Below are 15,360 nucleotides of genomic sequence, written 5' to 3'. Positions count from 1 at the left end.
ACTCAAACTCTCATTAGCCAAACTCTTGACCCAGGAACTGACTCCTGTTTCACCTTCAACACTCTGGAGGTTTTCCTTCAGACTCAAAAACTCAAGTGAGACTGCAGTAATGGGGAGGGAACAGTCAGAGAACAGTTGATGGGTTATTTTAAACCTAAAATGGTAACTCCATGTAAAATTCAAACCTGCTATTTACATACACTATATAAAAAGACAACCTTTGCTTCTCACTGTCAGACAATAAATCAGACTAAGAGTTTTACTGTTTATAGGTCGGCTAGGATAACTAAAATACCAGAATAATGGGGGAAATGGGTTTTCTAGATAATGTTGCTACTTTCCACAAACTTAGACATTTATAGACACTAAGATTTCTGTGTTTTAATCAAATGGGAAAGCATGGATGACACAGTGTCATAACTTTGTGGCCACATTTTAAGGCAATTCATAAAATCTGACCTAAATTGGAGCACATATGGATGTGGATGTATCTTCAGGCAACACCTAAAAAACACTGCTTCCAAATCACTAATGTACTACATGTACTAATGTACTACAATGCACTGTAAGCTATGTGATGTGTTTTGAGGCAATTGACCAAAATCCCGGACAATTTTTAAATTCCCCCCGGACATCTTTTTAGGTCTGAAAAGAGGACGTCTGGTCACCCTATCACCAGCTGGTGGTTCCCCTGGAGCCGTGTCCGACGTAGTTGCAGTCGTTGTGGTCTCCGTCTCCTCCTCCATGTGGCTGTTCCTGATTGCGAGACTTGCTTTGTGTTTAATGGGAGAAGCGAAACAGGTGTATCCTATTGGAGGTGATGAACAAGCCCAGGCAAGAAGGCTACGGACTTTGTTCGGTAGCCTGCTTGCTACTTGCTAATCAGTAGGTGGGATCAAAACACTTTGTTTCTCTCTCTCGCTTTTTTGTAACGAGTAACTAAACCACACATTGAAAATGTATCGGAGTAAAAGTACGCAATTAAGTTCGGAAATATAGTGAAGTAAAAGTGAAAGTCATCAAAAATTTTCATACTCCAGGAAAGTATGAAGTACTCCAAAATATACTTAAGTAAAGTAGTGAAGTATTTTTACTTCGTTACTATACAACACTGGTAATTACCCACATATACTAACTTGCAGTTATTGTTTGCATTTGTCAACTGAGACTAGTTAAAATCTGTATAGTTATAAACATTTAGAAAAAAACATTTTTATTGTCACATAGGGATGAAATAGCAGTATAAAATAACATACAGAAGTACTTCAAACAATACGCCATTTTCCCATGTCTACCCATCTGCAGAATCTAAATCTATCACCTTCATTCTGATAATTAGCAAGCAGACTATTTATGGCCAATCATATTTCAGATTTTAATGAAAGAGCTACAAGTAGAGCTTCAATTTCCACTTTTAACTATGCCTACAAAAACAAGATGAAACATGGACTCCTAATAGTTGCATTTTTTCATAGAACCCATACATGATAAAACGTCATGGTGGTTAAAAACAACCTGATCCATAAATAGGTATTTATTAACATAAATCACCAACATAAATACCTATTTATGCTAATAACAGGTATAATGCAATAAAAAATAAAGCTAATGGGAATTGACATATAATAATTAAGCATTTTAATGACAATTGGTATATTGGATTGGTCATTAAATAAATATATAAATAATATAAATAAATCCACTTTTTTTTTTTACCAAATAATTAATCATGAATCAAATTTTTACTTTGGAAAATATAAGATATAAATAAATCCACTTTTTTTTATTAAAATTTTAAATTTTCCAAAGTAGCCAAAGAATTCCAAAAAATATCTCCAAGTAAATTCACTCTTTACCACTCAACTTTTAAGCCTTTTTGAAAGAAAAACGCTTCGATGTTGCAATCCAAGCCTAAAGAGCTCCACAGAAAGGTTTTACATCCAGATTGTTAGCATTGAGATCAACAATTATAATCAAGAGGCAATCAGTTGTCTATACAGAGAGCCATTATATGAAGTGTAATCTCTTGAATAAGCTTGATTTTTGGATTACACTAGCTTCAAGACATTTCTGTCAAACCTTTCAAGGCTAAAACTAAACACTGCCAAAAGTCTAAGTCTCTGTTGTCTACAAAGCAGCCTTTCCAACTACATGTATTGAGCCAGATCAAATCTCTCCACCAGCCTCTTTGTAATGCTCAGCACACATTGCATTGGCCCTTGAAACAAATGGCAAGCACACCAGCAAGCTCAGGTTTGTCCATCTGGCAGCAGACATTGCCTCCTTATCCATCGGGATCATTCCTTCCTCCTCTTCTGCCTCCCACTACTGTCTTTCCAATTAAAAGTTACACATCAGCCTCAAGTCTGAGCCAGACTTCCAGATGGTTGGAATGACATAGCAAGCTTTTCTCCTCTTGCGTTGTCAGTGGAGAAATCCCTTACCTGCGTCTTTTTTTCCTTTTTTTCTCTTCAGAATTGCTGTGCAGCTAGGCGGTTGGTGATGCTTTGGGAATTGAGATGAGGCCTTCTTCTCAGCTAAATTTCCAAACTTTGCTCCTTACCTTTCAGAGGCCAAACTAAAATGGATCAAGAACTTCTGCAAGTTTCAAAATGTTCATATCTTCTTAGTTCAATATTTAATTTTGCTTTATCTCTGCTGAAAAGACTTCATCGTCCCCCCTGATCTTTTTTTTTTTTTTGTAGAATGATAAAAATGTAAATTATTTTTCTATCTTTTTTCAAGTTTCCAAATCAAACTCCAAACTACCTTCATAAATAACTGGCTTGGATATGAAGCATTTTTAAATGTACTTACATTAAGTGCTAGCTCGTTTTCTATTTAGCTCCAAGGCATTAGGTTATTTGAAGTTTTACAGTAACAACAGATTACAAAGAGAGATGTCAGCTTTAACTTTGCTGTCAAAGTGCCTTATGTGTTATCTAACCTTCGTGAGGTAAATCAGTGTTTTAGCTCTTCTAAAGCTTTTTACACAGAAAGATTTTATATGGAAAAATGACCACTACTGCTATTGAAACTAGCATCCTGTGCTAGTTTTAGCTGTAAAAGTTACCACATTCCAATGTGAGAGACAATAATAATTAAAATGCTGGCAATCACCTGTCTCCACGGTTTGCTTTACTTTGGCTGTTTAGTTCTTTGGAAGTGTTGTTCCAGTGAAGTCTGACGGGCATATCTAATGGGAAGCTGTCTTGCCAATGGGCCAGTTTTGCAAAGCAAAATGAGGCTTTATAATTATTTCTTCCAAGGATTTCTTGAACTGGTCCACAGTCGCTAATGCCAGAATATGGTCAAGATGGATATTACTGTGGTTGACTAAATAAAAGTGGGTCTGTGTAAATAGCTGAGAAAAACGAAAAGCCCCTAACTTCGTAGGGCGCTTCTTCCCCAACAAGTCAACAGGAAATTTAATCTTGAAATCAATGTAACCAGTTTCTCCCTGTCACAACATTAACTTTTAGCAGATGTTACAATAAGGCCATCATCACAACAGATTAAGATTGCTCCAGTCTTCAGATGCGTAAGAACTATACAAACCAGGTGTCAAATCTGGACAATGTTATATGCAATGCAACTGAGCTGCCAAGGGTGGTATGTTAAATTACAGGTCATATAAAATGGATTAAAATTTTTTTTTAAAAATGATTAAAAAAAACAAAAAACTTCAGCTAAATTCTTCCAAAAACGATGACACCAGGGAAGGTTTTGTGAATATTTAAAATGGTCAGAAAAATCTCAAAGTGCATCAGTGAATAGTGAACTGCTTTCTTCATGAATCCCAGAAGACCTCTCCAAGAGACACCATTCAAAATCTGACTGTTGTTGTGGTTTAGTTTTATTTTGGTATTAAGACCAACTAGTTGGATATGAAGTTGAGATTTTTATGAAACATTTGTTTATATTTTGTAGAGGTCTATGGTATATATTCTCCACTGATTGTACATCCTGAGCTGATCACCAGTCCATCAGAGGACCAACAGAGAAATGGGAAACAATATGCAAAGAAATGCAACTGCACCTAACGTCACTTTAAAATCACCAATTAATGTAATAAATGTTTTTGGTCTATACCAGAAAATCAGGGTGAATTATTCTTTACACTACTATTATCACTGCCTGAAACCGCTAATTTCACAAGTTATTTTTGTTATAGGCTGATATATTTGTTGTTATTTACATAATTTGAGTGATTCTAGTGCAGGGGTTCCCAAAGTCGGTCCTCGAGGGCCTTCATCCTGCATGTTTTAGTTCTCTCCCTGGTTTAACGCACCTGGGTCAAATGATGGCTCTTTCAAAGACCTAAGAAGAACATTTTCATGCTGAAAAGGTTGTTGGTAGTACCAGGGAGGGAACTAAAACATGCAGGACGCCGGCCCTCGTGGACCGACTTTGGGCACCCCTGTTCTAGTGGATACTGAAACATGACACATGACAATCCTCTTCTTAACCAAGACCAGTGCAAATCCAAACATAATTAAATTCTTAAAGATACAACAATCAACACTAACACAGCTGACACAAACAAAACAGTCAATATGGCATTCCACTGACTGACCACACGTTGTTTTTTTCTGGCTCAAGGCAAACTATAATAGATCTGCCATTTGACTACTGAAGGTCAACCTTGACTAGTGCGCATTCAATGAACAGAAAATTTACAAAACCTTTGGTTCAACACGAGTCCACAGGTCAGTTTTGCCCTTGGGCCTCTGTTGGGGTTAATCTGGCTGTGGCAGTTCTTGTAAATATCACATCATCATCAGTGACTGGAACTGTCTTGGTGGCAGTGGAAGAGTTTTACCCCAACCTTTACCGTTGAGTCCTTTTGGCCAAAAGTTAATTTCAGTGCTGAGAGCAAGATTTTTTTTGTTCCAAGACTTATTTCAAGGTTTAATAGGACACAAGATTTATATGCATTTCTTCATTAAAATCAAAAGTGCAGTGAAAAATCTACAAATTCCAACATTCAAGTACATGGTTACTAGAAATGGGCTAGTTACTGGTAACAAGGTATCAGGTTTCTGAAAGTTAACAAGGACCAATGAAAATCAAGCAATCACGGTAGAAAGTTTGTGCTTAATAATTACAGCACACTGGTGACACAGTGTTAAGGCAAGTGACATTTAATAAAATTGTTTTTTATGCTAATTACTCATTTAAACAAAAAAAAACAATCTCTGTAAACATTGCAAACTGAGGTCCCAGTGAGTTCTTGCTGGCCACAGTTATTTGAGATAGGCTGCTAATGAACAAAAACAAAAATATATTTATTGGCACAAATATCTATCAGCCTGAGCTGAAGGATGAAATAATAGTACACTTTTTATATTGTTACGGTGTACCGCTGTTTGCAAATTCCAAAGATTTAATTAACCGTGCAAGAAAGCTAGAGGCAACATATCCCAAAACTCTGCACAACTCCAGTCATTCTGTCAACAAGCCAGCATAAGCAGACTAAATGTGAAGGACATAGCATCTAGGAAATAAGCAAGAAATTGCCCGACACACCTCATTTCTTCAATTTAAAGAAAACCAGTAAAATGAGTTAGCGCTGGGCGCCTTTGAGTCTACACTGTAGGTCGGCATCTCTGGCAGCCTCTCTTTCTCTTTCAGTCTCTGAATCAGCAGGTCCCTTCGGTAAACAAGGCAGAGTGATTGTTGGATTTGCATATTCCTGAATAAATTATATTGCATTTGTGCGATAAGCACCACACTCCTGTTTAGTAGCTTTTCCACCTCCTTTTTATTGCCTGCAATTTCTCTCTTCCTCTCTCTCTCTCTCTCTGTACACCATTCACGCACACTGCCATGAATTAACCCTGAACACGAGGGACCATGAAGACAAACATGCTGCTCAAAATTCATGCTTTCTGCAGTCGGAAAGAAACATGCCATTGGCTCCCAGTGGGGTGAATACCTCCAAATACATGGATGGTTAATCAGACATGATAATGATGCAAACACAAGTCTGCCGCCAAGGACAAGGATGCTGACCACTCTCAGTGGTGAGGAGATGGGGTAGATACCTTGAACCGAGAGGAGGTGGAGATTAAAGACATCAGAGGTTCAGAGACACAACATGTAGATGACAAAGAAAAATGGCAAGATAAGAGGAAGAGGAAAGTGTGACCCATTGAGTTTATTCGGTCTCAGACAGGTTCATGAACATGTGTGCAAATTACCCAGTGGAACTGGGGAGGTGAGATTCTTGACAAGAAAATATCCAGACTGTAACCCATTTTTAATCAAAAAAATAAATTTCCAATGTTAAAACCACGTGAATGACCTCAACCCTTACCACACCATCAACTCAGCTGACTGCTTTTTTTTTTGTTCTCTCCATTTCTTGGGAGATTTGGGCTGGTGATATTTTGGCTGTGAAAAGGAAACCGTCGGACGGCGGGGGCATGAATATTCCAAATGACTAATGTTGCACATGCTTATTTTTGACATATCTGGTTTCCTCGGGGAAATAAAACACTTCTAATGCAGGGGGACCATCTGTTATCTGTTGCTGGTGTTTCAGAGCAGGCAGATTCACCGCGCGCACACACGCCCAAAAATACACACAGGCGTACAGACACATATGTAGCACCACAAGCAGACAGATCGACACATTTCCGCTCAGCGGGGAGGCGTACATACACATCGAGCAGCACGCACATGTACTAACGGTACCATCCGCTGGGAGCTTGCACAACAGACAGGATCTAAACTCTTATACAAACTGAACACTCTTTTTTTTTTATATTCAGAATGTTTGTCAAATATGCTGTAAATCTTGGGCTATAGGTGACAGGGAATGCACTCACTTTTTATGTTCACCATAAATACCTGGCTCTGTCTCCTGGCAGCAGATGGAGCAGGATAATGTGCTGGTGGTGTGAAAGGGAGAATAAACTGGCTGTATGAAAACAAAACACGATACACAGGAAACAGCTCTCTCCATCACATCTATATCAGGAGAACCCTTCTTTCGATTTATTTCAAACTGAGGCTGCAGGAAAATGTGCGGGAGGTATAGAAAAACACCGCTTCCATGAATTGATAACCTGTTTTATTCACCAAGCTTCCAGGTATAAAAAAAATACTCCTTTTTGTGTGATTAAATATTTTTGAAAGCTAAATCCAAAGCAGAGCTTAGATCAATATGCTTGAATATTTTTCAGCAACAGGTAATCTCTTAAATATACATTAGCCATTTTCCAGGTGAAATATCTTAAACTACATGGCAAGACTGAGCATACTTTGACAATGTCTGGATCAAACTCCCTATAAGCACATGACCGTTCTTCAATCCAGATATGGACATACCAACTCCTTAGTTTATCATATTATTCCTCTAGCATAAAGACAGTGTAAAATGGAGTGATATATCTCATCAGAGACACTTCCATTGTCACAATTTCACATTCAAAGCATGCACCAATTTTCATTTAGTTTTTCGTATAAGTATAGCAGCTACCAAACGGTCCCCCCAAAGAATTCTCTTCTTGCATTGCCAGAAAAGCTGTGCCCCAACTTGAATCTCCAATCATGCGTGATTGGATGCAAAATAGAAAACTCAGCTAATTGTAATTTCTTTATTGCCAGTGTACTTTTTCTCTTTTTTTTAAAGAAAGGAGCCATCTTTATCATTGATACATCTGTTTAGAAATGGAATGTTACTGTTTTTATTGTAAGAATCACATGAATTCTGTTTAAAAAGTTGTACATATTCTACAGGTTCCATATACACAGCTAGAGAAGGCAGGATGCAAAACCAGCAATGGGAGGATTTAAAAACAAATCTCATAATCATTTATCTCGCATTTTCTATACGAGAAAAACCTGGTCACAGTACCTCCAATGTCTCTGGCTCCTCCCTTTGAGACGAGCAACACACCTACAAATGCAGCCAATTCCCCCAGGTCGGACTTGACTGCAGTAGCAGGGTTTTTACCTCAAAACTAAGGTAATCCAAATTCAATACGCACCTTATGAAACTTTAATTAGAACGGGTGTGCCAAATGGTTTTATGAATGCATAATTTACAAGGTCTACGCACTTTGAGTTACACTTTTCTAATCTCAAAGTTTTGACTGTTTATGCAATAACAAAATATTTTGTCAAAAGCTGTGGGAAGGCCACAAACTCATGGAAATATTGGAATAAAAAGTTGTAGCTGGTTGAGGTTAAAACACCAACATGGTTGTATATTTCACTGAAAAAAGGTCTTCTGTGTTTCCATCACCTTGCTTTCTGATTGGCTACAGGTCACATTCTTTCTTAGGAAACGTGACACACGTTGCAATATCAGGCCAAGACAACCCAAGACATTGAATATCCTCGATTTTAGCTTGGAGTGTTCCCAACATACCTCTGTGTGGAAAAAATCACCCAACACACCCCAGTCTGCAGAAATATCTCTAAAGATTATCTTTAGAACCAACCAAATAATTGGGGCATCCTAACGATTGTTGGAAAGAGAAAATCGGAACAAAAAGAGACCTAGGCATAGGTCTTTTGTTTGGCTGTTGAATCATGAACACTGACACTACCTGAGGCATGTACGCCTGTTGGTTTGAGTTCTTTGCAAACATCTACATGAGTAACGAACTCTTGGAGTAATTTTGATAGGCCAGCTAATCCTGGGAAGGTTCACCACAGTTCCAAGTTTGTACATAATGGCTCTCATTGTGGTTCACTGTAACTCTTTTCACACATGTAGATGTCAGTGATTCTTCAGTTTAGATGCCAACCAGGCATGTAGTGTGACATGACCTAAAAATCTGGGCTGATCAAAGTAAATTCATGATTTAAGCAAAATAGCATTTTGTGTATAAACATGCAACCAAATAACTATGGAACGGAACAGTTCATAGCACTATATACTGTACACAACAGAACTTAATGTTGAACAAAATTTGCCTGATTTCTTAACATTTCAATCCACATAAAAGTGGTATAGTTACGTCAATATGAGGCACATTAAAAATGAGTACCCATCTTTCACAACTCTGAAAAAAAGCTTAGAAAAATCCATATAATTAATATTACAAGACTTTTTGAAAAGAGCACTCACCTTATGTGGTAAATGAATTTATGATCAATTGCTATATCTTAACCAAAGGATGACTTGCGGTTGCATGATTGTTATTAACTGTAATGACAGACAGAACTGTATTTGTAATAGTAGGAAAAAGCTATGGCATTGTACTGTAAGAGGATCTTTGATAAAAATAAAGAAAGACATCCTACAATAGGGATCAAAGAAAATGTGTGGGCGTGTGTTTGCGTGTGTGTGTGCGAAGACAGTGGTGAGGTTTAATAACTTACCTCTGTCAGCTGCCTTTAAGTGAGGATCTTCACTCATGAGACCACCTGGGGCACTGTGGGCGTCTTTGATCTGTGAGCACAATGGAGGCAGAGAGGGTCAGAAAGCAGGGTCAAAGATCTGTACACTTAGCAGACCTTGGATATCACCTGCGTTATTGCATAAAGCGACATGGAAACCAGCACATCTTGTGTTTGTGAAAGAGAGAGCCGGTAAGAGAGATTTTTATTTTTTTTTATTTTCAAAGATCCTTTCAGCTCAAGTCCACGACTCTAATATGCACCTCCCAGCAGACGCTGACGACACTTGATGTTTCGAAGTACAAGGCATCTCTCGCTGTGCTCCAGGAGCCTCTCTCAGGAGCCTTTCGAAAGACAGTTTAATGATGAAAGACAACATGCTTGGATGCTTGTGTTCTGTTTTTAGGTCACAGGGGAAATCCAGGCAAAGCCAAAACAATTTCAGCTCTTTAATTTCCCTTTAAAAGACGCCACAATTTATTTTAAAAGTCACACTCTGATTCTGTGGCTTGTGGAAGTTGTTAGCGCCGATAATCACCTCCCAGAGTAAATATTGACTACTAAGCTGCAGCTTAGCAGTAAAGGATACACTTGATAAAAAGAAAGATGTTTATCTGTAGCCAGTATTTTTCCTCCCTTAGATTATAAAATGTTTATTTTCCTTCATGCGTCCTCCTTTTTGATGCTCATAGGAACAAAAGAGAAAAAAAAGCTTTCTATAGGAGACTCTAGCAGTGAGGACATCTCAACATGAAAAGAGTCCTACATATGGGAAAGAGGAAATGTGGGTTTGATTTGATAAGCTGTCACATGCCGCATGCTGTCATCTTCTCTGTTATGGAAAAACAAGACTGTAAACTCAACTGTGCAAGTGAGAGGTGTCACCAAATGCAATGTGACTCACTGCTTCTGAAGGGAACAAAAACCTGCTTAAGATCACTTTGACTTTTCATGTGGTGTTTGCAGTTTGGATTCTCTTTCTGACAGACTGGACTGAAGGCAGACGCAACCGCTGAAGGAAAAAAGCATCAGTTCTGACATGTGTTCTAAAGCAATTGGGTGAAATGATTCTTCTGCCTTAAATTAAAAGCTTTCATGGTCATTTTGTGCAAACAAGACTACAGTATCTACCAAAGATGCTCAAATCCATCTGACTTTTTTCTATGTTGTTGCATTAAAATCACAAAATTCTATGTGTTTTATAGCACTTCGTTGAAGTCAGAAGACTTCAAAATGATTAACACTACTTTCAATCATTCACATGCTGGAGGTTTTTTGCACACTTTTACTTGAAAAATCGACAAACGCATCATGTACTGTTACTTTTGAGATCTTTCAGTTGGTAGATTATGAGGGAAAAATACAATCTATACTTCATTTACTTTTAAAATGTTTTTTCAGTTCAGATATCCATTCACTCAGAAAAATTATGTTACGTCCAGTAAACACGTTTTAGCAGAAGAAGAAATGAGTTTAAAAAAAAAATACCAAACCACATCTTTATAGTCAAAAAACCTTGGCTTTTAAAAATTGGATCAAAATTTGCCAAGTTTGTAGCTACTAGCAAGAAATTTGACTTACGTTTCCATTGTATGCATTATAAAGTATAGTCACAACAGCAAACTTCAATGTCAAAAACACTTAGCAAGTAAAGACTCGAGGGACAGGTAAGGACATGTGTAGTATTTACAGGAAAAAGCGTGTACAGTCCATTTTTTGTTATACACGCATACATACATGTATAGATACATGTACATGCACATGAAAAGAGGGAAGTCTTACTGTGCTAGTCCAAATATGCTTATTTGTTTCCAGCTAAGTTAGCTGTCAACCCTGGCTGTGAGATTTTCATTGTGTTCAGCAGATGGATTGCCTGGGGATTGAAACTGTCTCAGTGTAGGCTGGGTTTTGACAATAGCATTCTATATCGCCAACCTGAGGCTAAAAGCCTAAATAACCTGTTACCAGGATGTGTCGTGTCGACAGATATATTAGCTGACCTTTCAATGGCCCTGGACGTATACAGGACATGAACAGAGGCGATGTCAGTCCTGATGATCCTCTCTGCAGACCTAATTGTTTGTTGCAGTTTGGAGCTGTCCTGTTTTATGGATGAGTCAAACCACAGGACAGATTGTCTGAAGGCAAGTGTAGAAGATAAACAGTTGTTTAGTCAACAGGACTTGCATGTGTGTTCACATCTGCACAAAAGGTCTGAAATCATGAACTCTGGATGTAAAACAGACCAAATGTGTCAGGTGTGAATACACCCTAAGTTTCTGCAGGATGCAGGTTCTACTGAAGTCCCCATTGTTATCAGCAGATTTAGCCTCAAGTGATTCTGACTGCATCAGCGGACCAGCCGATTCACCTCCTGTTTGTATGCAGACTCATTACTGTCCTAATTCAGACCAATTAAAGTGGTGTCGTCTCTAAACTTCAGGAGTTTCACAAACACCCTGAAGAAGAAAACTTTTGCATGGTGTGTTGCATTACAGACAGATTCACTAGGGGAAAAAACACTTTAAAACCTGTTCTTATTCCACCTACATTTTCATGTCCTGTCTTTGTACTCATTTGTGTTTGTTCAGGAAAGAAACTGGCAGAGTAAAGCCACGAAGAAGCCAAACACAGCGCGCTCAGAAATCACTCAACACAAGTAAAAAGAGGCTTGCTCTTGAAAAACCGCCTGCCTTTGAAGGATCTTTATTCACCGTTCCCCAGCTGCCCGACAGTGAGTGAGTGCTTAGACATACAATGGACACACCGTGGGTATTTGTCCATCGAGAGCTGGGCCCCCACAAATGAAAAGAGGGACACGCAGACCCAGGAAGTGGCTAATTAATTGACAAGCAGAAATTTCTGAATTTGTAATGATCAAACAGACTTCATTTTGTTCCCCCACCACCATCCTTGCCAACCCATCCTCCCAGGCGACTTTCTTTAGAGACTAATCTTATAAATACAGCCCTAATCAAAATAAATGACTAAAACCTCTAAGGGAGTTGAGGGCTATACACAGTTACATCAGAGGAACTGATGCAATTTAAACAGCCGCCTGTGAGCCACCGATTCAGGGTTCAAAATCACAGTGAATACTTACTTATGTAATACTTCCAGCCCCGTTTTTGTTGTTGTTGCTCAGTTTGGCAGACCTACATTCATGACAGCCAAGTAGGAGAGACACAGCTTCCTCTCTGTGAGTATTTTTGCTGAATTCCCACAGCAGTGTGCTCAGCTGGTGTGTCACATTTTACAGACTTTCCTCCAGTTTTAATGTGTCTATTCTATTCTTATGTCTGAGCGCACTTTTCTCATATGTTCTCTGCAGATTTGGACATCTGTAAGGTTAACCAAGCAGTGATGTGATTAAAAAAAAAGTGTTTCCTTGAGATGTCTTCTGTTTCTGCTTTTTTTGTTACAGTTATGTTTCACAGCAGAGGACAAATTTAAATATCAGAAATACAAACCCAAAAACCCCCATCACCCATGTTTGCCAACTTCTTCTCTTTTTTTTGCATGGTATGAACTCACTTGAAATCTGCTTTTTATATTTACTGAGGTTACCAGACATTGAAACTTGTATGACCTCAAGCATTTCAGCTCAACAACATAGGAAATACTGGAAGAAATCTCCACAGAGAAATGTATAGCTCTATATGTTTTTCTCCCGTTTCCAAATGCATCGGTTTTTGATTTTTCAAAATTCTACAGCAAGAAACATTCTGGTTTACAGCAGGTTTCTGAGAATAAATGTGGTGAAATATACTTTCAATCTGTCCCGTGTTTGATGGATATGTTTCAGCCACAAAACTCCACAGAACAGATTGCACAGACTGTGCAGCCATAACTCTAAGCAGCTCTCTGATTTAAAGGAAAGCTGTTACAGATGTTTAACTCACAGACTTGAGCTGTGCTGACGTCAAAATTTAGTTTTCACATTTAAGCTGAGTTGTTTATGGAGCTGCGTTTATTATGCAGAAGAACAGAAATTTATGGCGACAGAGGCAGAAGCATAATATCTGCAGAACACAAAGAATCTTTTGCCTCGTGACACTGTTGCTAATACAAACTGAAGCAGACTGTGACATTCTTGGAGGCCTCTGCTGAGGTTCAGCTCTTGGGCAGGAGGGCAAAGTGGAAGCCGAGCGCTGATCCAGTCTCTGAAGTTCAAGTTTTTGGGAAAAATCAATTCTGTAAGCATCACCCGCAAAACGAGTTAGTGTAGAGAGGTCCATAGAAACTTTTCAAAATGTGACAAGTAGGTTTTTGTGACAGGCAAATCACAAGCAAATTCAGCCTGAAGAAAAATAAATAAATGTTCTTATTCTAAAACCCAAAAAAACTTCTGAGCTGACGTTAGTAGAAATGATCACTTTCTTCAAAAGCAGGAGGTTCTACATAAAGCAATTTAAGTTCCATTTTAATGACATTTCTGCTTTGCAAAAATTTTTATTTTAGCCTCATGTACTATAAAGAATGTTTTTTGACAATAACCCTAGACGATAAAAGAAAAGTTGTTATATAACAGCAGCTGCATGACCAACTGCTAAAAAGGAAGCAAGCTGGCCGATTTGTTGCTTGTAATTCCAAGCTGCAAGTTTTGCTCTTGTCGTAGAGCATGTAGACGAAAATTACCCTTAGCAGGAAAAAATAATGCATATTTGCAGAAAATTTGAAGGTATATTATTGAAAGTGTAAGGAACTTAAGCTGAACAGTGTAGGACAGAACTTTCACCATTGTTTTCCATTACAAGTGAGTACCAGCTCTAAGTGGGTTGGGTTGCCTTAGCAGGGCGACTCCAAAGTCAGAAATATAATGCAATCTTTATGTGATGTTCATGCAACAAAAACAGAACGTAAAACACTGAAAAACGTCTGCACCTCATACTTTTTTTTTTTTACCCCTCCAGGGGGTCTTTTGTGGGCTCTAGTGTCCCTTATATGATAGTAGCCTGACAGGAAACGGGGAAGAAGAGGGGAGAAGATATGTGGCAAATGTCATCGGGTCCGGGAGTCGAACCCGCGATGGCTGCGTCGAGGACTCAAGGCCTCCAAATACGGGTCGCGCTAACCACTACGCCACCACGGCACACCCCTGCACCTCATACTTAAGCCACGATGTGTTTTCAGTGTTGCCATTTTCCTGAAAGCTCCAAATGTGCTCAGTAACTATTCTAAGTTTTTATATATGGCCTGATTCTTGTGAAGGAGTTGATCTCGCCACATATCCCTTAGCCAGTCTTCTGGCGTTGCATTTTCAGTACAGCTCTACATTCTTGGATTCACAGGGAAGTAGGTTCCTCCCTATGGTTCCAGGTAACCATTACTAGTAAAAAAAAACTCCTATAACCGAGTCAAGCCACACTGAGCAGGCACTGTTAGAAAATGGGCACAGAAGACACTGAGATTACTGTATGCAAATGTTGCAATTGCTCCAGAGTCTACACATCTGACACATGTGTAGGAAAAGTTAGCATAAGACATTAAAACAATTCTGTTGAATTAATTATGTTTCCCCTTACTAGCAGAAATGCTAGAAATTGGAGTGGGTGGTCTACGTTGCATTTGTATTTTCATGTTATGTTTTGAAAACTTTCAAAGTTCCACAAATCAATAAACACTTAGTACAGTTTAATAATACTTTCAAAGTACATATGATTAAAAAAAAACTAGTGTTAAGGCTACTAACTTGTACAGAACCCAAAATCATAAAATCAGTTTGTTAGTATGAAAACTCAATATTAGAAGTTGCTTCATTTTGGCTTTTTGAGAAATAACAGAACCGATGACAAGTGATTAATCATGCAGAAGAACAGCCTGGTGTCAACTGGACGCCTTTAGCAGCAGCAAGAAAAAAAATACATCTTGGAGTTTTTATTCATTCTGTTCAACTTGGCCATGTTTGAGATTAGATCAAGGCAGCACAGACGGTGTGTGGTAGTACCAGTGTGCATATGCGTGCCTGAGAGACGGCGTGTGTCCTCTGCAAGAGGTAAAATA

At 38.5% G+C, this 15,360-nt stretch overlaps 1 protein-coding gene across 1 annotated transcript in view; it reads right to left on the bottom strand.

The window, feature by feature from the left end:
• Positions 1–15,360, bottom strand: part of LOC106700117 (glucosidase 2 subunit beta-like) — a 172,095-nt gene that overhangs the window by 78,016 nt on the left and 78,719 nt on the right. Inside the window, exon 10 of the mRNA XM_023345949.1 lies at positions 9,340–9,409. Coding sequence (XP_023201717.1) covers positions 9,340–9,409 — 70 coding nt within the window. The remainder of the gene's footprint in view (positions 1–9,339; positions 9,410–15,360) is intronic.

This window comes from Xiphophorus maculatus, chromosome 14 (genome assembly GCF_002775205.1).
Source record: "Xiphophorus maculatus strain JP 163 A chromosome 14, X_maculatus-5.0-male, whole genome shotgun sequence".
Taxonomy (NCBI): domain Eukaryota; kingdom Metazoa; phylum Chordata; class Actinopteri; order Cyprinodontiformes; family Poeciliidae; genus Xiphophorus; species Xiphophorus maculatus.
The sequence above is the reverse complement of the archived record's forward strand: the minus strand, read 5'-3'. Positions and strand labels throughout refer to the sequence as shown.